Genomic DNA, 27,365 nt, shown 5'->3' with positions numbered 1-27,365 from the left:
GTGTATAGATATCCATTAAGAGATTTTTTTATTTAATCGATTGGAAAACCAAGTTAGAAATATAATAGCCTCAAAACCATGCAAAGACTTAAGAGCAGTTTGGTCCATTGTTGTTTTAATAAATAAACAAAGCCAAGCGAGTGCATGATTTTCAATGATCACAATCTATACATCTTTACGTAACCATTTACTAAATCTCAAATAATTCCATCTGGCCAGTGAGTGGACATCAAATTAAAAAAAAAATATATTAATCAAAACTCAGGGAAGATATCTACAAAATATTAATAAATGATTTGGAGTGTGTGTGTGTGTGTGTGTGTGTGGGGGGGGGGGTCAACAGATTAAAGTTTAGATTTGTTACTGAAATTAGTAGAAGGCAGACACATTCATATGCACTGGTTTAGCATAAACCTTCAGCTAATGTAAGCTTCCTATTTAATGTTCTTTTTAAGACAAACACACACATACATTAACAACAAGCCAAAATATTTGGCTTCTTGCTTAAAGGCACGTGAAATATGGTCAAGAACTACAACTGGGTACCGGGTGGTTTGTTGGCAACGAGCATTTCTTCTCTATACAAAATATCTCTGGGGCATCAAGAATTTTCAATGCACAAACCCCCAGGAAGGTGATTCTAACATCTCCGGACACCGGACTAAATGACTTCAATCAGCTCATCTGGTTTTCTTCCAATTCAAGTGTAGCAGTGCAGATGTTTGAGCGACTAACCACCGAGAGTGCACTCAGTCACAGTAGTCAAAACCAAACTATACAACACATAATAAATACAATGACAACAGCTGATCCTTCTTTTCCTGGGTCAGGGTGAAGAATGACCCTAAACGGCTTAATCTTCCAAATCCAAATAACTGAACTACTATACTAATTTTGCTGTTTGAGTGAATGATAAGGACAACACTGAGCTACAGTCTCAAACTTGAAAATCAATGTGGAGTTTAAGCTTTTCAGATGAATTCCAGCTCCTTTGTAATGTTCAAAATGGAAAAATGAAAAAAACAAAAAACAAAAAAACTTTTAAGACAAGCCGCTCAAAACGCAGTAAGGATATGAATCCAGCCTTCTGATGTTTCCAAGCGTCAGGGCGGCATTCAGAAACACTCTGATAGGTTCCCGGCGGCTAAATGCAAAGGGAAAGCATCTACATTCAAACACTGATCCCAGGGGACTTGTCTTCTCCAGGCGACGGTTTCACACTCAGTAATGTTGGATGAACAGGAGAGTGACGCTTACTATAAAAAGAGGCAATGAGAGCAAATTAATTTTTTAAGGCAAAGTGTAAACACACCTAAACCACAACAACATGTACAAGGGGGAAATAATTAATTTAAGGCAGCCAACAGTCCTTCTTTGGAAGCTGAAAATAAGAACAGGGGGTAAGAACAGGCAAGCGTGAACATTAACAGCAACAACTGATAGAAGCGTCTGTCTCTCTTCATTTGACATAAGTGAGTGTGCTTGAGGATCTGTCTCCTTACCGAGAGTGCTACATCCTCCTCGGCATTTGTAGACTTTTTGTCAGTTTTGCCTCTCCGAGAGCTGTAATCCAGTAATGACTGGTGAATATTACTTGGTAATTTGCTATGTCAGGAAAAATAATTAGCTGATTTAAAGGAAGTCCAGTGAAACCTCACCTCCCCCACACACACACACACACACACACCTGCCTGCAGCCATCTATCCTCTTACAACATGAGCATCCAAATTTGTGTGATAGCGGAGGCTGAGATAACAGTTTTAAATAATAATAATACATTTTAAAAATTACTACCCGGATTTTGAAAATACACAGAAGGCACCCTCCTATACAGCACTGTTACAAAGTAACAGCTCTGACCCAACAGGAAGACACTGAAATGTGTCAAACCAGCAGCGTAATACAGGAAAGTCTATTCCATTCTGTGTTTTTTTTCCCCAAAGTTCTTAGAGCAATGTCAACATTTTAGCTCTGTGTAGGAGAGTGCTTTCAAGTCCCAATGGAGACATCGACACTGTGGCAAAAACAGACATAAGAACAAGGCACAAGCTTTTAACATGCAACACTCAATAGAAGGAAAGTTCAGATGGACTGAAAACGATGAGGACAAAACAAAGAAAGGCGGTGACGAATTTACAAGCTTCCATCACTGTTAATGTCTGCTCTGAAAGGCGACAGGGCAACAAAAAGAAAATTAGTCTGCAGAGATTAATAAAACGTGTCATGTTACCCTTTTCTCTTCTTCTTCATGACGATGAAGGTGGCGATAATAACACCTAAGATTACTTTGATGAAAAACATAATTGAGGTGTTTGAAGATGAGAATGGAAAAAAAAGCTGAGACCACCAAATGTAAATCCTGACATCATCCTGTCATTTAAAAATGCTATTCACAAACTATATATATATTTCACAGCAAAAAAAGACAAAAGGCTGATATGGCAAAGTGTCACATCCAACCATTATGTCATTGGTATATTGTAATTTGTGAATGAAATGTGTCACTTTATTCCCATTTGTCAATACAAATTAACAAATATTATTTGGATTATTTGTTAATACAAATTAAGAAATATTATTTGAATTACTTGTTAATACAAATAAGAACATAACAGCTTTGTAAAACTCCACAGACCCTGCAGCCCTTCTGTTCCTCTGAGGAAGTCATGAACCTACATAGGACTACATTTTCTCAAGAAATTATTGATTTCTTCTTCAAGGATTGAATTGACACTTACCTAAAACAACAACAATGGGCACCACAATGTGGGTAATTCCACGGCCTGTAAATAAAATAAGTAAATAAATAAATAAGAACAACAAAAAAAAAAAGAAGTCTGGAAATCATGTAGCAAAAACAAAAATTCCGAGTTACCCGTGGGAGGAGTTGGGGTCACAGGACCTGCAGACGAGAAGTAGAGTAAAAACATTAACAATCAAACCCACCTCAACCATATCAACAAGAGTTGAGCAACGTTCCAAGGCGTACAGTATGATGTGGTAAAATGTGATGCCATACCACAAAAGATCGTACACACATACACACACACACACACATATATATACACAGTGTACTGTACTCAGTTTAAGGCTACGCCATATTTGGAATATCATCACTGCTTACCTGTTTAAGAGCCTTTTCTGACAGAAGACTGAAGCTGTTATATCGGCATCTTCAAAGACACCATATCCACTTTCCTCATGTGTACGGGTAGGTATGTACACTGTATACAACAGCTTCAGTTCCCTGTCAGACAGGCGACGCCCTGATAACAGCGTACATCTAAAATTAAGCTGATTTTTTATTTATTTTTTTTTTTAATGTGTGTGTGTGTGTCTCATCATAGGCGGTCAAAATACACATTCACAGCAGCCCAATGCTTGGCTTCAGGGCTTCTGCTTTTCCAAAGTGAGGACGTGAGAATCACCATCAGTTTTGCAACAACTGTCTACACTTGTTTGATCCAAAACATATACATTAGATTTCCAAAGTAAAAGGGGTTAGGCTTTTGTATCATTATTGGGAAAATGCACTGTATGGCTTTAGGTTGTTCTGAAACACTAACATAGACTGTACCTGTTGGTGTCTTTGGAGTAACAGGAGTGTTAGTTGGTGTCTTTGGAGTAACAGGAGTGTTAGTTGGTGTCTTTGGAGTAACAGGAGTGTTAGTTGGTGTCTTTGGAGTAACAGGAGTGTTAGTTGGTGTCTTTGGAGTAACAGGAGTGTTAGCAGTGGTAGTGGCAGCAGGGGTGCTGGCTGGGGTAGTGGTAGTTTTAGGTAAAATGGGTTAGGCTTTTGTATCATTATTGGGAAAACGCACTGTGCGGCTTTAGGTTGTTCTGAAACACTAACATGGACTGTACCTGTTGGTTTCTTTGAGCTGTGAGGAGTGTTAGAAGTGGTTGTAGTAGTGGAGGCAGTAGTGGTGGTAAGGACTTCTGCAGAAACATAAAATAAGCAATCAGAGATGTGCTATGTACCAACAGGGACAGTCTATTCATAAAGATTTTCACTTTAGATTGCAAAAAACTGTTTAAAAATAAACATTGTATTTGAGAAATAAGTTTACTTTTAGTTACCTTGTGACATGTATTTCACAAACATAATCAAATGAGGAGAACTTTATGGGTTCATCTTTTTAATGTAATTATTATTTCTGTAATGGTGCCTTACAATATATGAATGGCAAAACTATTAACAAATCTGTTTTGTGTGCAGCAGCAACCATCCACAGCTCCCTGACTAATTCTAATTCTTTAGTAAATGACTTGTTCTACTTAAAGGGAATCTTCACCACAGATATGTATATCATACATATGAACAAATAGAGAATTATTTTATTAATTAATGTAAGCAGTTTCTTTATGACTTACTTTCACATGTTGGAAGTCCTGGTAACCACTGACTATTTATTCCACATGTCAGGGTGGGTTCTCCGTTCATCTTGTATCCAGGTCTGCACTGGTACGTCACAGCAGACAAGTATCCATATGGAGGTCGAGATCCACTCACCCATTCAGCATTAGCAACATTGGGTTCATAACACTGAACCCCTGCAGGCAAATGAATCGGAATAATTAACACAGTTGTTCAAACCATGGAAAATTCTGTGTGAAACATAGTAGAAAATAACTTCAAACACTTACTAACACATGTTGGAGGATCAGGTGTAAATAATCCACCATCCGAACAAAACAATTGTGCTGTCCCATTGAGTGTGTAACCATTTTTACAAGTGTACTTTACAACTTCACGATAGCCATAGGTTTCTTTGTCTGGACTGAATGTAGCATCTGTAACCACAGGTGGTGGATCACAAGTCATCTCTGCAAAATAAAAACAACATTTATTAGAAGGAAAATAGACACAGTGCTCAAAATTAGATATGTGAGGTGAGTGAACCGACCTTGACATACAGGCAACCTGCTGTCCCACCCTAGATCTCCACAAGTGATTTCTTTTTTTCCAACCAACATGAAACTAAATGTGGAGGTAAAAACATAAATTAACATGACTATCACATGACAACATTGGATCATCCAGTTACATTGGAATCGTTTTCATTTGTGGTGATTTGTGTGATGATTCTTAGAAAACAGAAACTTTAAAAACTGGTTACCATTAACAATCAGTGACTTTACACACAATGACTTTATTACTAACCCATCGTTACAAGAGATCACGGCTTTATCTCCAAACAGAGTCCCTTCAGGGTAATCAACAAGTCCATTTGACACTTCTCCAAGAGCGCCACAGTTCTTCCCTGAAATAAAATAAAATAAGTCTGGAAACTAATTTCTTTACACACAAATTAACAAAATAACTAATATTATGTTCAAATTACTCAAGACACTAGTCATTTCATTATTATCTATCTGTATTGACATGTTAAAGTTTACATATTCCACATTGTGGAACAAATTCAAAGATTATCTTATCTTGTCTTATCTTATAACACATTATGAACCAAAAGGGACTAATTTTGAGAATACAACTGCTGCTGTAATGAATTTGAATGGACAATCAAGAGGTAATATTCACTCTCGCATTTGAGCATCAGGGTACTCCACACTCCAGCAGTACAGGTAATTTGTGGGGATCCTCCTGCACGTAAGTAACCAACTTCACACACAAAGGTAACTTGTTTCCCATCGGGGAAGGTTTGTAAAAGAATGTCTGTGTCACTCAATCTCGTGTTGGGATTTCCAAGAGGTCTGGAACAGTCTTGGGCTTTGAAGAGAAGAGAATACATGGTAAAGTGAAGACAAGTAAGCAGAGATAAAACACCAGACAAGCTTATCAGCGCTGGACTCACCTTGGACAGTGATGACAAGACAGACACTGCCTATTAAAAAGAGAGCAGTGGCACCCATGATTGAATGTGGCCCGTCTGGCTGAAGCAAATACACAAATTCTGGTCAAGAAAAAAGCAAACGTGAGCAAGGCAATTAGAGACGTGGGTAGCACTGTAGTAGTAGCAACGATTCCATACAAACAGGGTTCAACACAACACATGTTACGTTAGCTCCCAATAAAAAGCAGTTGAGTGGCTAGAAGGAAGACACAATGTTAAACAAATTAAGACAAGACACAACCAAAATGATCGGAAAAGCGCCTCAGCGTTGCCGAGTTGTTCTAAGATAAAGCGCTTCGTGTTACTGAACTAGTCTTTAGTCGTACTCTCAGTAAATAGCAAGCTAAGCTCTACGTCAAATCTGGCCGTATTCGTAATCTAACGAGACATTGCTTGTCCTGTTAGCATTACCGAGCTCCTTCATAAATAGTTTCTTCTAATCAAATTCGGCACACGCTTCAGAAAACACTGAATTCTGAAGATACAAACAAAGCAATACGTGTCATGTTATTAAAGCTAGTAGGCCGCGCATGCTGATCGCCCTCTTCCTGCATCAAAAGACTGTGGCCGGCAACGCTTCCTTCCCTAACGAGGTCGCAAATTAATCCCAAAACGAGACGATATATGCCGAAGTGTATAGATATTGGAGGCGGATAGATACGTTCTGGTGCCTTTTCCCGAGTGCCCAAATTAGCCGATAAACTATAAATTCAGGGGAAAAAAAACAAAAAAATCGCACCAAGGCTGGGTTAGCTAGCAGGTGGTTTAAAAAAACGTAACCTTAGCGGGCGTTAATAATACGTACGTTTTGTCACGCTAGTGCGGCATGGCCGCTCCGTTCTCGATTCAATTTAATCGTGCAGTTTGTAAAAACAAAGGATATACGTTAACTTACCTTATAACCTGTCGAATAAATGGGAAACGTCACGGTTAGTGGCACTGCAGTCTTCCACTGAATAGTGAGGTCTTGTGTTTATGGTGGACGCCTATGAGTTCTCGGAAGTAGCCGCGCCTCCCGTGATGTAAGTCTCGTCCTGAGCCAAAAGTCACCGGCACTAAAACCGTAAGTCTCTTTAATGTAATCAGGTCGTGTCAGTATAACTAATTTAGGCAAAACAAATGAATACATACAATGTAAATAAATGTTCCAATCATATTTTCTGTCTGAAAATAACTAAATATCACATAAAGACAATCTGCTGAACGTAGCCATACTGTATTATACCACTGTACAGTGTAAGGTTAGTGGTCACCCTCCATTCCCACAGGCCCCTTCTACATATGTCTGCCTTCTGTGAAACTACACATACTATCCAAAACATAAAGGATACACACCACTCACTTAGAAAATTTAATGAATGTGTCACCTAAGTGACATTGTTACCGTGAACATTGCTCGTTCTTAAAACTTTCATTAGGACTTTGCCTTCTTTTCTAAAACATGCATTGCTGTGATGGTTCACAATTTTCCACAGGGGATTCATAGAGAATGATGTATTAGGCCCAACCCAGGCTTAGTCAGTATGAGGAAGTGAACTTCCGCCTGAGCAATAACCTGCATTGTTACCATTTCACAATCTTTCTGACCTGCCCTCATAATAGAGAGACTCATCAGCTAGTTATGCCAGGATTAAAAAATGCCCAAACTCCCCCCCATCACTTTTACAAAAAAAAAAAAGGAAATTGTTCTGGAATGTCTACAATGAACAGTTTCATTACTTTAATGTTTAGACTTATTTGTCTTTCCATTCAATGATGAATTCACACTGAACAGTCAGAAATGTTTAAAATCCATGGAAATTACTGCATCCATAATCTGCAAGTGTCTTCCTTTGTGTTTGGCATCCACACACACTTTTTAAAAGAAAGGGAGGAATATATATTTGCTGTATAGAGAAAAGATTCAAGCTACCTTTTGTAAAAGGATATTTGTGTGTGTGTGTGTGTGTGTGTGTGTGTGTGTGTGTGTGGACGCTCACTTTCCTTGTCATTAGGTGCACTGCTCAAAACAAATGAATGAATGGGAATGAAATGAATGAAGTAATATAACGGCCCTGCCCTAATTCTCAGTTCTGCCTTGGTCTAAAGTAACAAAGAGAGCTGTTCAACGGATCAGCTGTGTTCTTGTTTGGGAGGCTGTAGTTTGTCGTACCATTGTATGTTGTGCCAGCACGACTTTCTGTTATTTTGGAAACATCCTTTTAGACAGTGGGTGGGCCTAAATAACAAACTCTTTTGTGTTTAATTCAATACAGTACAACAGCAACACAAACTACATCCTCAAGAACAGTAGAATTAAGCAAAGACAGGGCTGGTTTTGGTTGTGGTGGCAGCAGCGGTGGTGGTAACTTTAGGTGGGACATAACTATCTGCAAAAACATTACATAAGCAATCAGGGACGTACTATGTATTAACACACATAGTCCATTCAAGTTCATACATCATACATATGAACAAATAGAGCATTATTTTATTTAGCCATTAATGTAAGCAGTTTCTTTAAGACTTTAAGTTCACATGCTGGAATTCTTGGTAACCATTGACTGTTCATTCCACATGTCAGGGTGGGTTCTCCGTTCATCTTGTATCCAGGTTTGCACTGGTACGACACAGTAGACAAGTATCCATATGGAGGTCTGGATCCACCTGCCCAGTCAGCATTAGCAACATTGGGTTCGTAACACTGAATCCCTGCAGGCAAATGAATCGGAAAATAATAATTAACACAGATGTCCAAACTATGGAAAATTCTGTGTGAAACATAGAAAATAACTTCAAACACTTACTAACACATGTTGGAGGATCAGGTGTGAATCCACCATCCGAACAAAACAATTGTGTTGTCCCATTGAGTGTGTAACCATTTTTACAAGTGTAATTTACAACTTCACAATACCTACAGGTTTCTTTGTGTGGATTTTCTTTTCCCTTAATAATAGAAACCTTCATTTAAAAACTACATTTTGTGTTTTCTTCTGTTATCTTTAACTAATATCTAAATTTGTTTGATGATCTGCAATATTTAAGTGAGAGAAACATGTTAAAAAAATAAGAAATCAGAAAGAGGGCCAACACTTTTTCACACACTCTATGTGTCAACAGGCATCGTCCATTCAGGTTTTTCCCTTTAGACCAGGGGTCTGCAACATGTTTCAGGCCTAGCACCTCCAAACTGATGGAGAGATGAAGTAGGGAGCCCCTCCCTACGATATGTGTTCTATATTAAAATATACATTATTATTATCATTTTGCATTAAAAATTAAGTTATTCAAATTATACACAGGTTCAAATATTCCTTTGTTTATTTCAAACATGTGCAACAGTAAGTGGCCCTGCAATAAACCTAACCTAACTGGTGTATTTATAACTAACTGATTTGAACTTTAATCTTAGCTAAATGTAGTAGGGACAGTAAATCATCGAGCTATCTGATGGCACACATACTCCCAAAATATTGACATGTGTGACCCTGATGGGAAGCACGCTACTTATTAATGCCATATGTGTCCTTAGAAGTCAATCCAAACTTCAGATATTATAATTATCTGAGTATTTTCAGGTCTTCCCCTATTTTTTCGCTTCCCCGGTTTATCAGCAGCAAGAACATTAAAATGCTGGATTCATGTTAATATGTATTTAAAGAAATTTAAAATTGGGGGAGAATTGAAAAGAAAAAAAAAAAACATGTCTAATCAACTAGAGATTTTGCGACCCCCCTGCAGTACCTCCATGGGCCCCCTGTTGAAGACCTATGCTTGAGATTGTCACATATTACACCCTTTCAGTCACATCCACAGTGTTAACATTTAGTTTTAAATACATGCATTTCACAAACATAAAAATGATCAGGAGTTTCGCTCAACTTTTTTGGCCAGTATTGAGGGGTTAATCTTTTAATGGTGCCTTTCAATATATAAATGGCAAACTATTAACAAGTCTTTTTTGTGTGCAGCAGCAACCACTCACGGCTCCCTGACTAATTATAACTCATTCTTTAGTAAATGACTTGCTCTACTTAAAGGGAATCTTCACCACAGATATTTATATCATACATATGAACAAATAGAGCATTATTTTATTCAGACATTAATGTAAGCAGTTTCTTTATGACTTACTTTCACATGTTGGAATACTTGGTAACCACTGACTATTTATTCCACATGTCAGGGTGGGTTCTCCGTTCATCTTGTATCCAGGTTTGCACTGGTACGTCACAGTAGACAAGTGTCCATATGGAGCTCGAGATCCACCCGCCCATTCAGCATTAGCAACACTGGGTTCGTAACACTGAACCCCTGCAGGCAAATGAATTGGACAGTTGTTCAAACAGTTCAAACCCAAACTTTCACAAATGTAATTTACAACTTCACAATAGTCAGTCACAGTCAATCAAACACTTTTGACTTTTTTTGACTACAACTTCACAATAGCTATAGGTTTCCTTGTGTGGATTTTGTTTTCCCTTAATAATAGAAACCTTCATTTAATAACTACATTTTGTGTTTTCTTGTGTTATCTTTAACTAATATTTAAATTTGGTTGATGATCCGTAACATTTAAGTGAAAGAAACATGAAAAAATAAGAAATCGGGAAGAGGGTCAACACATTTTCACATCACTCTATGTGTCAACAGGCATCGTCCATTCAGGTTTTTCACTTTAGATTGTTACCTGTTACACCTTTTCAGTCATTTGTAGTGTTTGCATTTAGTTTTACATACATGTATTTTACAAACATAAATAGGATCAGGAGTTTTACTCAACTTTTTTTTTGGCCAATATTATGGGATTATCTTTTAATGGTGGCCTTTCAATATATGAATGAATTGGTATATGAATGGCAAAGTGTTAAAATATCTTTTTTTGTGAGTTATTTTGTGTGCAGCAGCAGCCATTTACAGCTCCCTGACTAATTCAAATTTTTTAGTAAATGACTTGTTCTATTTAAAGGGAATCTTCACCACAGATATTTATATCATACATATGAACAAATAGAGCATTATTTTATTCAGCCATTAATGTAAGCAGTTTCTTTATGACTTACTTTCACATGTTGGAATTCTTGGTAACCATTGACTGTTCATTCCACATGTCAGGGTGGATTCTCCATTCATCTTGTATCCAGGATTGCACTGGTACGTCACAGTAGACAAGTGTCCATATGGAGGTCGAGATCCACCTGCCCAGTCAGCATTAGCAACATTGGGTTCAAAACACTGAACCCCTGCAGGCAAATGAAATGGAAATTAATAATTAACACAGATGTCCAAACCATGGAAAATTCTGTGTGAAACATAGTAGAAAATAACTTCAAACACTTACTAACACATGTTGGAGGATCAGGTGTGAATCTACCATCCAAACAAAACAAATGTGCTGTCCCATTGAGTGTGTAACCACTTTTACAAGTGTACTTTACACTTTCACGATAGCCATAGGTTTCTTTGTTTGGACTGAATGTAGCATCTGTAACCACAGGTGGTGACTTACAAGTCACCACTACAAAATAAAAACAACATTTATTAGAAGGAAAATAGACACAGTGCTGAAAATTAGATATGTGAGGTGAATGAACCGACCTTCACATGTAGGCAAGTTGCTGTCCCACCCTTTATCTCCACAAGTGATTTCTTTTTTTCCAACCAACATGAAACTAAATGTGGAGGTAAAAACATAAATTAACATGACTATCACATGACAACATTGGATCATCCAGTTACATTGGAATCATTTTCATGTGTGGGTGATGATTCTTAGAAAACAGAAACTTTAAAAACTGGTTACCATTAACAATCAGTGACTTTACACACAATGACTTTATTACTAACCCATCGTTACAAGAGATCACGGCTTTATCTCCAAACAGAGTCCCTTCAGGGTAATCAACATCTCCATTTGACACGTTTCCAAGAGAGCCACAGTTCTTCCCTGAAATAAAATAAAATAAGTCTGAAAACTAATTTCTTTACACACAAATTAACAAAACAACTATTATTATGTGCAAATCACTCAAGACACTAGTCATTTCATTATTATCTATCTGTATTAACATGTTAAACTTTACATATTCCACATTGTGGAACAAATTCAAAGATTATTTTATCTTGTCTTATCTTATAACACATTATGAAACAAAAGGGACTAATTTTGAGAATACAACTGCTGCTGTAATGAATTTGAATGGACAATCAAGAGGTAATATTCACTCTCGCATTTGAGCATCAGGGTACTCCACACTCCAGCAGTACAGGTAATTTGTGGGGATCCTCCTGCACGTGAGTAACCAACTTCACACACAAAGGAAACTTGTGTCCCATCAGGGAAGGTTTGTAAAAGAATGTGTGCGTCACTCAGTCTCGTGTTTGGATTTCCAAGAGGTTTGGAACAGTCTTGGGCTACAGTGTACAGTGTAATGTGGCATCTAGTCAGTCACAGTCAATCAAACACGTTTGACTTTTTTTGACTACAACTTCACAATAGCTACAGGTTTCTTTGTGTGGATTTTCTTTTCCCTTAATAATAGAAACCTTCATTTAAAAACTACATTTTGTGTTTTCTTGTGTTATCTTTAAGTAATATCTGAATTTGTTTGATGATCTGTAACATTTAAGTGTGAGAAACATATTAAAAAATAAGAAATCAGAAAGAGGGCCAACACTTTTTCACACCACTCTATGTGTCAACAGGCATCGTCCATTCAGGTTTTTCCCTTTAGACCAGGGGTCTGCAACATGTTTCAGGACTTGCACCTCCAAACTGATGTAGAGATGAAGTAGGGAGCCCCTACCTACGATATGTGTTCTATATTAAAATATACATGATTATTATCATTTTGCAATCAAAATTAAGTTATTCAAATTATACACAGGTTCAAATATTCCTTTGTTTATTTCAAACATGTGCAACAGTAAGTGGCCCTGCAATAAACCTAACCTAACTGGTGTATATATAACTGACAGATTTGAACTTTAATCTTAGCTAAATGCAGTAGGGACAGTAAATCATCGAGCTATCTGATGGCACACATACTCCCAAAATATTGACATGTGTGACCCTGATGGGAAGCACGCTACTTATTGATGCCATATGTGTCCTTAGAAGTCAATCCAAACTTCAGATATTATAATTATCTGAGTATTTTCAGGTCTTCTCCCGTTTTCGCTTCCCCGGTTTATCAGCAGCAAGAACATTAAAATGCTGGATTCATGTTAATATGTATTTAAAGAAATTTAAAATAATAATTAACATAGTTGTTCAAACCATTGAAAGCTCTTTGAAACATAGTAGAAAATAACTTCAAACACTTACTAACACATGTTGGAGGATCAGGTGTGAATATTCCATCATTTGAACAAAACAATTGTGGTGTCCCATTGAGTGTGTAACCATTTTTACAAGTGTACTTTACACTTTCACGATTGCCATAGGTTTCTTTGTTTGGACTGAATGTAGCATCTGTAACCACAGGTGGTGAATCACAAGTCACCTCTGCAAAATAAAAACAACATTTATTAGAAGGAAAATAGACACAGTGCTCAAAATTAGTTATGTGAGGTGAATGAACTGACCTTGACATACAGGCAACATGCTGTCCCACCCTAGATCTCCACAAGTGATTTCTTTTTTTCCAACCAACTTGAAACTAAATGTGGAGGTAAAAACATAAATTAACATGACTATCACATGACAACATTGGATCATCCAGTTACATTGGAATCATTTTCATTTGTGTGTGATGATTCTCAGGAAACAGAAAGTTTAAAAACTGGTTACCATTAACAATCAGTGACTTTACACACAATGACTTTATTACTAACCCATCGTTACAAGAGATCACAGCTTTATCTCCAAACAGAGTCCCTTGAGGGTAATCAACATCTCCATTTGACACGTTTCCAAGAGCGCCACAGTTCTTCCCTGAAATAAAATAAAATAAGTCTGGAAACTAATTTCTTTACACACAAATTAACAAAATAACTAATATTATGTGCAAATTACTCAAGACACTAGTCATTTCATTGTTATCTATCTGTATTGACATGTTAAAGTTTACATATTCCATATGTCTCATCTTATAACACATTATGAACCAAAAGGGACTAATTTTGAGAATACAACTGCTGCTGTAATGAATTTGAATGGACAATCAAGAGGTAATATTCACTCTCGCATTTGAGCATCAGGGTACTCCACACTCCAGCAGTACAGGTAATTTGTGGGGATCCTCCTGCACGTGAGTAACCAACTTCATACACAAAGGAAACTTGTGTCCCATCAGGGAAAGTTGGTAAAAGAATGTGTGTGTCACTCAATCTCGTGTTGGGATTTCCAAGAGGTGTGGAACAGTCTTGGGCTACAGTGTACAGTGTAATGTGGCATCTAGTCAGTCGCAGTCAATCAAACACGTTTGACTTTTTTTGACTACAACTTCACAATAGCTACAGGTTTCTTTGTATGGATTTTCTTTTCCCTTAATAATAGAAACCTTCATTTAAAAACTACATTTTGTGTTTTTTCTTGTGTTATCGTTAACTAATATCTAAATTTGTTCGATGATCCATAACATTTAAGTGTGAGAAACATGAAAAAATAAGAAATAAGAAACTTCAACATGTTTCAGGTCTAGCACCTCCAAACTGATGGAGAGATGAAGTAGGGAGCCCCTACCTACGATATGTGTTCTATATTAAAATATACATGATTATTATCTTTTGCATTCAAAATTAAGTTATTCAAATTATAAACAGGTTCAAATATCCCTTTGTTTATTTCAAACATGTGCAACAGTAAGTGGCCCTGCAATAAACCTAACCTAACTGGTGTATATATAACTGACAGATTTGAACTTTAATCTTAGCTAAATGTAGTAGGGACAGTAAATCATCGAGCTATCTGATGGCACACATACTCCCATAATATTGACATGTGTGACCCTGATGGGAAGCATGCTACTTATTAATGCCATATGTGTCCTTAGAAGTCAATCCAAACTTCAGATATTATAATTATCTGAGTATTTTCATGTCTTCTCCCGTTTTCGCTTCCCCGGTTTATCAGCAGCTAGAGCATTAAAATGCTGGATTCATGTTAATATGTATTTAAAGAAATTTAAAATTGTGAGGGAGAATTGAAAAAATAAATAAATAATAAAAAAACGTCTAATCAACTAAGGATTTTGCGACCCCCCTGCAGTACCTCCGCGAACTTACAGCTTAACCCCACCAAGACTAAGGAAATGGTCATCGACTTCCGCAGGGCCAAGTCCACCCCCCCCCCCCTCCAGTCAACAGACATGGGGTTGACATTGAGGTGGTTGGGACCTACAGGTACCTGGGTGTCCACCTCGATGACAAACTGGACTAATCTTATTCTGTTTTTCCTCCTTGACTCATACTCTTATGTCTATGTCTGGTCACATTTATGTTCTCTGTTTGCTTGAATCTTGACAAAACTATTTCCCTTCGGGGATCAATAAAGTGATCTTGAATCTTGAGTCTTGAATTGACCCTGTAGGGGTCATGGACCCCCTCTTGAAGACCTATGCTTGAGATTGTCACCTATTACACCCTTTCAGTCACTTCCACAGTGGTAACATTTAGTTTTAAATACATGCATTTCACAAACATAAAAACATTCGCTCAACTTTTTTGGCCAGTATTGAGGGGTTAATCTTTTAATGGTGCCTATATAAATGGCAAACTATTAACAAGTCTTTTTTGTGTGCAGCAGCAACCACTCACGGCTCCCTGACTAATTATAACTCATTCTTTAGTAAATGACTTGTTCTACTTAAAGGGAATCTTCACCACAGATATTTATATCATACATATGAACAAATAGAGCATTATTTTATTCAGACATTAATGTAAGCAGTTTCTTTATGACTTACTTTCACATGTTGGAATTCCTGGTAACCACTGACTATTTATTCCACATGTCAGGGTGGACTCTCCGTTCATCTTGTATCCAGGTCTGCACTGGTACGTCACAGCAGACAAGTATCCATATGGAGGTCGAGATCCCCTTACCCATTCAGCATTAGCAACACTGGGTTCATAACACTGAACCCCTGCAGGCAAATGGATTGGAAAATAATAATTAGCACCATTGTTCGAACCATGGGAAATTTTGTGAAACATAGCAGAAAATAACTTCAAACACTTACTAACACATGTTGGAGGATCAGGTGTAAATATTCCACCATCCGAACAAAACAAATGTGCTGTCCCATTGAGTGTGTAACCACTTTTACAAGTGTACTTTACACTTTCACGATTGCCATAGGTTTCTTTGTCTGGACTGAATGTAGCATCTGTAACCACAGGTGGTGACTCACAAGTCATCTCTGCAAAATAAAAACAACATTTATTAGAAGGAAAATAAACACAGTGCTGAAAATTAGATATGTGAGGTGAATGAACCGACCTTGACATACAGGCAACCTGCTGTCCCACCCTCGATCTCCACAAGTGATTTCATTTCTTCCAACCAACATGTAACTAAATGTGGAGGTAAAAACATAAATTAACATGACTATCACATGACAACATTGGATCATCCAGTTACATTGGAATCGTTTTCATTTGTGGTGATTTGTGTGATGATTCTTAGAAAACAGAAACTTTAAAAACTGGTTACCATTAACAATCAGTGACTTTACACACAATGACTTTATTACTAACCCATCATTACAAGAGATCACGGCTTTATCTCCAAACAGAGTCCCTTCAGGGTAATCAACATCTCCATTTGACACTTCTCCAAGAGCGCCACAGTTCTTCCCTGAAATAAAATAAAATAAATCTGAAAACTAATTTCTTTACACACAAATTAACAAAATAACTAATATTATGTGCAAATTACTCAAGACACTAGTCATTTCATTGTTATCTGTCTGTATTGACATGTTAAAGTTTACATATTCCATATGTCTTATAACACATTATGAACCAAAAGGGACTAATTTTGAGAATACAACTGCTGCTATAATGAATTTGAATGGACAATCAAGAGGTAATATTCACTCTCGCATTTGAGCATCAGGGTACTCCACACTCCAGCAGTACAGGTAATTTGTGGGGATCCTCCTGCACGTAAGTAACCAACTTCACACACAAAGGAAACTTGTGTCCCATCAGGGAAGGTTTGTAAAAGAATGTTTGCGTCACTCAATCTCGTGTTTGGATTTCCAAGAGGTCTGGAACAGTCTTGGGCTTAATGAAGAATAAAAAAGAGAGAAAGATAAGTAGTTGTCACTGAGAAGAGGGTTCATGGTTGAGTGAGTGCAGAACCTCAGATGAAACACCCATCCATACATCTATAGGTGTTTTAACCTAGGATAAAACAGCAGCTCATAATGAATCATACTATATTCGACAAGTGTATCCACCCTGTACTCACCTTGGATTGGAATGGCAAGGCCAATGCTGCTCAGTAGAAGGAAGGCACTGATACCCATCACCGAATCTTGTCAATTAGACTGATAGTCTTTCTAGTAAGACAAAAGCAAGGACACAAGTCAGATAAGTTAACATAAACTCAGTGTATAAGGTTGATATGACATCCATTAAATCATGGCTGCCTCTGCAGAACACACCCATTCGGATGAATGCAATCTCAACTGTAAGCGGAGGTCTATATGGGAAAATACCCCGATCAGCCACATCATTTAAACAACGCTGACAGAAGAAGTGAATGACATTGACCATCTTGTGACAATACAATGTTCTGCTGGGAAACATTTTGATGCATTAATGTAGATTTTACTTAGACATGTACCACCCACCAAGACCAGACCCACCCATAGCAATGACACTCTTTTATGGCAGAAGCCATCCCCAGCAGGATGCAGTCAAGAGAGACCTACACAATATTAGGAAGGAAGTCATAATGTTATGCCTGATCGGTGTATAGGTCTATATACTTGGAAAATTCAGCATACATTTAAAACGCGTGCAAGGAGAACAGTGTGCCACTAAAAATTACTTACCTTAGAACTGGAATTTTCCGAGAGTTAATGTGTAGTTGTGTCCTAAGCTAGATTCAAACTCTGTCAAAGTAAGCACAGGGTCAGAAGATCTGCAGCTCGTCTGTCCTTAGTGAAATGCAGGTGTGTCAGAGAGCTTCAGTGTACTGACAGGTCTGATGAAACATCAGTAATGCTCCACCAATGAATCCCATTTTCCCCTCTCCAAAAAATCACATTTACACCTGGTTACACCTGTTTGTTTTTGCCAGACTTAAGCCACGATTGGCAGCTGTGCAACGTACGCACTAGTGGGAAACATTGGTCATGGGTAGTTGGCAAAACAATCCGTTAGTGTGTGAAGGGGTGAAGATGCAAATCTGCGGGTGTGTGAGGGAAACAGATCCAATCTGAGAGTGGGATGCAAGAAATAAGAAGACAACAGTACTGGTAATAACAAAACAACGAACGCTAACAGTGAGAGCTGGAGTGTGATGACAAAGCAAACCTGGACCACAAATTGTAGTCATGGCAGGAGCATGGATGCCTAAATATTGGTTATATATATATATATATATAATATATATAATGTTGGTTGCAGTGCATACCACAACCGTCACCCTTTGCATTTGATGTGTTCAGCTGGCTTTAGTTGGTTTGTCAGCCAGTCTGTTGCATCTTTTCTGTAAAGACTGTGAATGTTGTGTCGTGTTTTTCCAGACTGAGGTGTCAAGCGCTGCTGTCACAACCCAGAGGCTCTAAGCTGGTCTACAGCATGAATTGAAAGGGCGGAAATTACACAGAAGGCCGCAATTTTTCATTGATAATAGCTGCCGTCCCTAATATGTCCACGAACACAACTGTGAGGCACTAAGCAGCAGACAACAAAGTGCCCAAATTGCACTTATTTTTCTTGAGAAATTTCATTTTTTGGAATGACAGTTTATCAGGTGTAACAGCCCTCTCCAAAAGATCACATTTACACCTGGTTACACCTGTTTGTTTTTGCCAGACTTAAGCCACAGTTGGCAGCTGTGCAAAGTACGCACTAGTGGGAAACATTCGTCATGGGTAGTTGGCACAACAATCCGTTAGTGTGTGAGGGGGTGAAGAAGCAAATCTGCGGGTGTGTGTGGGAAACAGATCCAATCCAAGAGTGGGACAAAGGAAATAAGAAGACAACAGTACTGGTAATATCAAAACAACGAACGCTAACAGTGAGAGCTGGAGTGTGATGACAAAGCAAACCTGGACCACAAATTGTAGTCATGGCAGGAGCATGGATGCCTAAATATTGGTGTTATATATATATATAATATATATAATGTTGGTTGCAGGGCATACCACAACCGTCACCCTTTGCATTTGATGTGTTCAGCTGGCTTTAGTTGGTTTGTCAGCCAGTCTGTTGCATCTTTTCAAAATCTGTAAAGACTGTGAATGTTGTGTCGTGTTTTTCCAGACTGAGGTGTCAAGCGCTGGCGTCACAACCCAGAGGCTCTAAGCTGGTCTACAGCATGAATTGAAAGGGCGGAAATTACACAGAAGGCCGCAATTTTTCATTGATAATAGCTGCCGTCCCTAATATGTCCACTAACACAACTGTGAGGCACTAAGCAGCAAACAACAAAGTGCCCAAATTGCACTTATTTTTCTTGAGAAATTTCATTTTTTGGAAGGACAGTTTATCAGGTGTAACAGCCCTCCTAATTTCCTCATTCTTCTTTGCACTAAAACAAACGGAGAAATAAATCTGGACTTATTTTTACTTCCAGGTTATTACGTTACTGGTCCGGCCGGTTTGAGATCAAATTAGGCTGTATGTGGCCCCTAACTAAAATGAGTGTAAGGCATAAGGTGTGTAAGGTGGAATGCACACAGTACACAGTGGGATCAGAATGCCATCAGATAAGCCAGACTTACGTGTACTAATGTGTGTATATATATAAAACTTTTATTTACATGATAAACTACTTTGGAATTTCTGTAGAAATGATTTCTACAGAGGTCATAAACAAGATAAGCAACTACAGACTAAGCCACTGTTGCAGTTAATCACCGAGGCTTCATGATGGACTTTGACCCAGACATCACGAGTAGAGACAAACAAGCCATACACCATGAAAAGCACATACAGTCCAAAGTGTGTCAGGCACCCTACTCGTGCTGTTCTATTTCACCAGAATGCTCTAAGGTCGGTGATGTGTCATGGTGATATAAATCTTATATGGGGTCACTTGGCGTAGTCAGGGCATGTTATCGATAAACAAATTAGCACCCGCATTTACTGATAAGAAATACATTAGGCAATTCATTCAAAAAAAGCGCAACCTGGCTAACAACCCCAAACCAGAGTGAATCCATACACTTGTGACTTTAAGTCACGTGTGTGTTCTACCGGTTAGTTTTGAATGTGCAATTAGTCAAAGGACTGGATGGTTTATACTCACACAGTGGATTGCTCTCTGACGAATGTCAACTTCTGATCGGGGTGGAAAAAAAAGTGATACCAACCGATGACGCAAGTCCCAAGTTACAACATACCTCAAGCTCCGACCACAAAAATTCAATATTAACAGGATCAACCAGAATCTTCCTTATTTTATTTATTTTATTTTATTTTTTTTTAATTGTGATGAATAAATCTAAATCATGATTACAAACTAAATCAAACATTAAATCATGAATCAGAATAAAATAGATAAAGATGCCCACTAAACCAATGAGAAACATTAGTGTTACTCACATTAGTGTTCACTGTTGTTCTACCCACATCATGTAGGTCACAGCAATGCAGGAAACACAGTATCTGGTTTTCAATTTCTGGCTTGAAAAGTCTTATTTCAGATGAACAACCTACAATGGCAAAACAGTGTCTGTAGCCTCTGGTGGCCTATATCAGAGTCTGTGCTTTAGCATTCTCCTGCCAAAACCTTTGGAATTTTAATCAAACAAAATCTAGAGACATTTATTGCCATAAAACACCACACTACAGACTCACTATTTGTAAAGCAGATTAGTTTCTGAATATGTGGGTGAGGCATTTGCATTCCTTTATACTTTGCCCTTCCGAATCGTCATAAACCTTTCAGACCTTGTACCTGTAATCAGTTTAATAATACAAATATTGTTGGTCTGAATATGAGTGCTGTGTTGTGGATTTAGTTTCATAAAGTTGTCTGATGTGAAAATGTGAAGAAACACTGACGCTAAGTGTGCGTGGTCTGTATACACATTTTTATTATAAAGACAGAATGCATTTCATTTCAGGAAGCGCATGCCACATTGCACAATATTGTCAGAGGTAAACATTAAACCACGAAACCAGCATCACAGAGGACGATGACTTCCAGAGAACAGCTACAGGAAACTGCAGGTCATTGAGCCAAATGAGGAACTGGTCTGAAAGGAACCTTCTTCCTTCTCTTGATATGTCTTTTGTGCCTTGTATTTGTACATCGGTGAATTATGCAAAGAATCATCAGTAAGGATGCAAAACAACCCCAACGTAGCAGTGTATACCAGAAAGGCACGCCAGTCCAGGCCCTGAAAAACAAATGTGACAAGTTTTCGATCCTTTTCTTAAAGTAAAATGCATGCAATCATCTTCAGTCTTGTGCTTCGATCTAAGTTTATCCTTAAAATACTACTTCATAGTGAAAAGTGGAGTAGAGTATAATCTAACCTGTTGAAAAACCCATCAGTTTGATTGGCCTGCAAAGACTGGTTTCTTGTGTCAGGGTGGATTTCTGTGGCAACTCCATGGCAGGTGGTAGTCACTGGCGGTGGTCTGGGTGTGGTTGTGCTGATTCTGTCCATGCAGTCATAAATGGGTTGGCCTGATGAATAAACAGGAAGACTTTTCAATAGCAACTTTGTACGAACTCATGAGGCCACAAAGATTTCACAATAGATGAAAAAACAAATAAAAATAAAGGCCAACCTAATCAGAAGCCCATATTTATAACACACCATTTTATATTTGTATTTGAAAATTCTTTTTCACAGCATTTTTAATTTATTATTTTTATGTGTGAAACTGAACATTGGCACTTTGTGTTTGGAGGGGATTTTAAAGTAGGGGTCTTCAATGTTTTTCAGGGCAAGGTGGAGACTGATGGAGAGATTCAGTAAGGACCCCCTACCTACTATATGTGCTCTATATTAAACTCAGCCCAGTGCTATTTACACATTAGTATTATCATTTTGCATTCATAAGCTATTATATATATATATATTATATATATATATATATATATATATATATATATATATATATATATATATATATATATATATATATATATAATATATATATATATATATATATATAATATTAAATATATATATATATTAAAAATATATATATATGAGCTAATATATATAAAAAATATCTAATCAATCAAAGATTTTGCGACCCCCTCTGCAGTACCTCCACGAACCCCCTAGGTCCCCCTAAGGGTGAGTATTTAGAACCTTTTTTTAATACGACCACTAGGGGTCCCCAAAGTCAAAACCTACATGCAAGGACAGGCGACCTGCAAGGGCCTCGATCATTACAAGGAATATACTGGATTCAACCATTATAAAACGATAATGAGCATCATCATCATTCTCTAGTATCATATCATTCAAGGTTTCTAAGGTCTGATTCTGCAGCTAATAGATGGGGTGAGATTACTGTAAATCTCTCCATCGCACTTTCATGATTGTGCTTATTTTCAGCTGTAAGTGAAGAATGAGTGAAATGGGGTACGTGTGTGTGGATTCTTACACTAGACCGGAAAAGGGAAGTTTCAGAAATCTGCTGGAAACCAAACGACACCCTTACTAAAAGAATACATCTGGCTGGGAAGTGTTAGTCACTGGGGCACCGAGACATTAATAGATGCATTAATAGACGCTTCCTCCTTACTCCCGTCACCTACACGTACTGTTTCCACAAATCAGAAGCGTAATCTCGGCTTTTACAAATGTACCATAAAACTTACCATAGTAAAGCAAATAAAATGTTCTCTTTAGGGGAACAGCCTTTGACGGTGGCACACTTTATAAACGCTTAAACACACTACACCTGCTGTAAAAAAAAAAAAAAAAAAAAAAAGCACCTGCAAGGACTTTTCTTTTTCTCACATCATTACATGAATTCAGATGAAAACCACAGAGCGTGAGATGTCTTACAGACACAATGTACTGACCACATTCATACCCATAACAGAAAGTACCTTCATCTTTATGAACACTTCTGCATACGGATTCTGTCACTCTGTCTGTCTCCCCATTCTCTGGTGAATCACAACTATTTTGGTTAAGGGAGTCCAACACAATGTTAGGAAACTGGTCACAATGTTCTGCCTGATCGGTATATATGCCCTAATTTCTGTGTTTCTGGAAAGTCTCTGTCTCTTGCTCAATGTGCTGTCTTTTTATGAATATTCCTGTGGTCACTCACGATTATGTTTCTTCAACCAAGGAGGACATTTACTTGATAACGTACGTAAATTATATGTAACTCAGAATTACCGTCTCTTTTTCTGCAGGTAGATTCCTTTTGCAGCGCCCACTTGTGGCTAAACATCACAACAAAAACTGCACCGAAACTAGGCATTTTACATTACCGCAATTCCCCTTCAGGTGAAGGTACATTGTGTTGTATCGCTACCCCATCATGTCGCTTTTGTATCGTATTATGGAGAGTTGTGAAGAGGTATTAGAAAAGCGTAAACACAGGCCTCAGAGAGAGCATTACTTTGCTGCCTGCAACTAAAGCAAACAGACAAAACACAAGCAAATCAAGGAAACGTCTTCATCAGTTTGACAACATATGCTTTGCAGACTTCCAAAAATCAGAAGCACAAACGACACAGAGATAAAGTATATCCAGGGCACCTCAAAAAGTAATGAAAAAAAAAAATCTGTCGAACTAATAAAAAGCAAAAGGGTTAAAAAAACAAAAAACAAAAAAAGAGTAGTTCTGAAAGTCATAACGGTTTGAATATCAGGCCTATCCCAGCCAGTTAATCACTTTTTGTCATCACTTTCAAACATTCCATAGTTGTTTGCTCTTTTTGCGGAGTATTTGTGCTGTTATCTGCAAGTATATGATGAGGACGTTTTCTTGCTTGTGCTTGTGTGCATCATATTTTTTTCTTTTTGGGTTGCAGTGCTCAGAGCTCTCTTGACCCGCCGTATTTCACCCCTTTTTGCAGGTAAACAACACAATGACATATCTGTTCTTACCCTGCACACGAACAGCATAGATACAGCTGCTGTTTGCAGGCACCAGAACCTGCACGGAGACGATTTCACTCTCCTCACTGCTTACGTCGTTGCTGGCGGTGCAGTAATACTCGCTGCCCCCTCCCACTGTTGCACAGTCCAGGGACAAGTCGGAGGAGCGGTGAAGCAGGAAGTGCTCGGGCTCAGTGCGCTGATACCAGGCATAACGGATGGCTGTGCCCTTTGCACAGCTGCAGCGCACAGTCACCGGCTCCCCCCAGCATGTCGGCCTGTCCACCAGAGAGCTCAAGGGCCAAGCTGTGGGTTTAGATACTGGAACTGGCACAAAATAAGCAAGTTATATTGTTGAATCGGTTAAGCTTGGCGCCATGGAAGGAATCTCAAAATGCTCATAAAGCTTATTGATAAAGTGATATTTTTTTTTCACTAAAAGTCTTATTCTTACCTTCAGTAACAACCACATGGACTGATGTCATGATGTCAGCGTAGATTTTGTCAATTCCAACCCAGTACACCCCAGTGTCATCAGTTTGGAGTTGGGTGACTTTCACTATCAGGCCCCTTTTTCGTGCATCTACTACGAACGATCTCTGTGTGTTTTTAGTTTTTTTAACTCTCTCTGAATCCACCAGCACCTCACAGGTTTTTCTGGAGTCTCCTCGGCACCAGTACTTTTTACTCAGCGAGTAGCGTGATGTGTCATACCAGCAGACCAGAACAAATTCACCTCCAATATGTGATGTGATCTTTGTTTTATCACACTGAAGCTGAAGACTTGCTGAAAGACAATGCTCTTATGCTCAGTGCTCTTAGTTCAGGTCAGTTCATTGCATATTCAGCTTTCTAACTAATGATCCAATAAGAGACTTCAAATTGGGGGTTAGTAGATAAACGAACAAGGGTCCTACAAACGACATACAAATGATCTCACTTCAAGTTCTTCTGAGCTGGGGCTACATTACAAACTGTATATGGGTCAAAGACGTACAAGGATTTTAAAAGTAAAAAAAAAAAATCAAAATCAGCTGCTATTAATAATAATAAATGAACAACAGTACAACATCAAATCAATGTCTAAAAACCTACAGCTACTGAATTGATTAACATGTCCAGTCTGTCAAACAGAGGACATGTCCTGGGTAACAGAATACCTTTGTTATCCAGGAAGGACATATCGTTACCCAGGAAGGACAAAACAACTATTTTTCCTTTATAATCAGACACTAACTGGGTCTACTGTGTAAAACATTGGCTTAATCTTCAACACATCAATGTCATATTTCACATGAAATAGGTCATTTTAAAATGTAAAAAAATTATAAATGTGTTATTAGCGTTATCCAGAAAGACACATCATGGTGGTACATCACATACCACTGAGCGAAAAGGTCAAAATATCAACATTTCAAGAGAGATTTACTGACATTGTTATCTCTTTTGGGGCTCCTTCATAATCTGTTGGCTGATACAACACCCTGGCTGTCCAAATCCAATTATGGTCATATAGCCACTTTATGTGTGATACACAGGAAGGACATTTGAGAATCCAAAAATAGGGACAAAAATATTTCTTGAATAAAAATGTAAATGAGCTTAGTGTTGTTACTATATTTGTAGGTGTCATTACAAACACCAATACAATTATGCCCCAGTGTATCATTAATGCCTTAATTAAGATTTTTGACATTTTTAGCATAATTTTGTATTTAGATCTTTAGCCCTGACGTTATCCAGGAAGGACAGTTTTGTACTTTTGAGCTAAATAGGTTCTTAAATTTTCATTTCTTATAGTAAATACTCATATGAGCAAGTAAAGTGGGTTTTATTTATTTTTACTATTATAAATATGTCTCGGACACCAGAATTGACACGTCTCGTCTTTGACCCATATACGTGTTGGATTTCACACGTCAACTTGTGAAACAGCCCTGCGAAAACTAACATTATGTAGCAACATCTACAGATCAGGTATATTACACTGTAAAAATGTTTTCTAATTTGTGCGTAAAATAATAATGCTAAATAAGAATATGTCATTTAAAAAATCTACAGTAAATGCATCCAAAAGGTTTTTTTTTTCAGTCATTGACTGAAACTGATACAAGAAAAAAAATATAAGAAAAATATTTTTATTTTTATCCTTAAAATAAGAAGGAATTAGGATGAGTAAAGGATTATTAATAAAATTCAGAGCCAACTCACCATGAAAAAGCAAGATCAGACACAGCGCCTTCATTTCGATGTCACTGCGGTATGACAGTAAACACACAGCGATGCTCAGAAAGGTGTGGAGGTGGACTGTAGCAGTCGTAGCTTCCTGCAAACGTGTTGCAGGTTCTTGCTGTTTTTTGGCATTTGTATACACCACAAAGGGCAGCGCAGTGCTGTGCTGTGTGAGGTGTTCTCAGATAGGTCGTGATTCAGTAGGTCTTTCTTGTCTCTCGTAGTTACCCCTGTGGTGGACTGGTGACCTGTCCAGGGTCGCCTCTCGCCCAGTGACCTCTCCACCTTCCAGAGGACAAACACTTAGAGAAGAAAATGAGCAAATGTAATAAACCACAAAAGCGAAACCATTTCGGCAACTGCATTTTAAATGGCATCGTGGTTTCACTTGTTCTGATGCCGGACTGCCTGAGTGTCTTATTTGCATCCAATATGATATGATATGATATGATGATCTCGCCACATCCAAATGTCAAAGAGTCAAATAAATTGTAACACGCTGTTCCACATTTGATGGGTTGCTTAGTTTAGTTTATCACAGAGCCACTAGATGTCACTGTACTACGGAGATCGTGTGCAGCACCTGTTAGATGCACTAGTGTATTATCAGAATGTTTTCAATATGTCCTTCGAAAACTGCCTTATGTTTTAAAATAAAAATATGATAAAATATTATTAAAATATAATATAATAAAGGCAGGACTTATATGGGTGACTTACGGGCCATGGTCCTTTAAACCAGAACTCCTCTCTTTAAAGCCTGTTTGGTCAAATTAGAAATGTGGTTGCGGACCCACTAAACGAGTAGCATTTCATCTCAAATGCAAAATATTAAATCTGTAGTACACATAAAGTGGATAAATGCAGACAACTAAGTGAGTTAGTGCAAACTGAGTGACTGTGTCAAGAATCAAGAGTATTTATTGTCATTATGAGGACATAACGAAATTTTGCAGAGACCCCCGGCTTAAAGGCACACATAAATACACAGACATTTAAATAACACTTAAGAATAATAATATTAATTTAAAGAAAAAACACCCTTCGAGGGGAAAAAAGTATGTACAGTACAGATAAAAT

At 37.9% G+C, this 27,365-nt stretch overlaps 2 protein-coding genes across 8 annotated transcripts; both read right to left on the bottom strand.

The window, feature by feature from the left end:
• Window positions 1–98: 98 nt before the first annotated feature.
• Window positions 99–18,388, bottom strand: LOC125004759 (complement receptor type 1-like). 6 transcript variants are annotated; one of them, XM_047579642.1, is made up of 23 exons: window positions 17,847–18,378; window positions 17,258–17,348; window positions 16,882–17,070; window positions 16,540–16,639; window positions 16,283–16,356; window positions 16,023–16,202; window positions 15,747–15,926; window positions 13,675–13,774; window positions 13,426–13,499; window positions 13,166–13,345; window positions 12,064–12,252; window positions 11,686–11,785; window positions 11,437–11,510; window positions 11,180–11,356; window positions 10,902–11,081; window positions 9,973–10,152; window positions 3,866–3,940; window positions 3,579–3,758; window positions 2,877–2,903; window positions 2,740–2,784; window positions 2,232–2,286; window positions 1,503–1,563; window positions 99–1,256 (listed from the first exon to the last, which is right to left on the bottom strand). In XM_047579642.1, the coding sequence occupies exons 2-23, from the start codon at window positions 17,313–17,315 to the stop codon at window positions 1,254–1,256; spliced, it is 2,481 nt and encodes an 826-aa protein (XP_047435598.1). In that variant the 5' UTR covers window positions 17,316–17,348; window positions 17,847–18,378; the 3' UTR covers window positions 99–1,253. The 6 variants fall into 6 exon arrangements, with proteins under 6 accessions (XP_047435598.1, XP_047435607.1, XP_047435631.1 ...); XM_047579651.1 differs by lacking the exon at window positions 12,064–12,252 and having other exon boundaries at window positions 99–1,563; window positions 17,847–18,361; XM_047579675.1 differs by lacking the exons at window positions 11,686–11,785; window positions 12,064–12,252; window positions 13,166–13,345; window positions 13,426–13,499 and having other exon boundaries at window positions 99–1,563; window positions 17,847–18,289.
• Window positions 18,389–21,050: 2,662 nt separating this feature from the next.
• LOC125018412 lies at window positions 21,051–26,566 on the bottom strand. Of its 2 annotated transcripts, none has more exons than XM_047602272.1 (5): window positions 26,265–26,564; window positions 24,508–24,840; window positions 24,063–24,380; window positions 21,508–21,661; window positions 21,051–21,368 (listed from the first exon to the last, which is right to left on the bottom strand). In XM_047602272.1, the coding sequence occupies exons 1-5, from the start codon at window positions 26,296–26,298 to the stop codon at window positions 21,200–21,202; spliced, it is 1,008 nt and encodes a 335-aa protein (XP_047458228.1). In that variant the 5' UTR covers window positions 26,299–26,564; the 3' UTR covers window positions 21,051–21,199. The 2 variants fall into 2 exon arrangements, 1 of the variants encoding a protein (XP_047458228.1); XR_007113941.1 differs by having other exon boundaries at window positions 21,225–21,368; window positions 24,148–24,380; window positions 26,265–26,566.
• Between the last annotated feature and the right edge of the window lie 799 nt (window positions 26,567–27,365).

This window comes from Mugil cephalus, chromosome 1, assembly GCF_022458985.1.
Source record: "Mugil cephalus isolate CIBA_MC_2020 chromosome 1, CIBA_Mcephalus_1.1, whole genome shotgun sequence".
NCBI lineage: Eukaryota > Metazoa > Chordata > Actinopteri > Mugiliformes > Mugilidae > Mugil > Mugil cephalus.
This window is presented reverse-complemented; position numbering and strand designations above follow the sequence as displayed.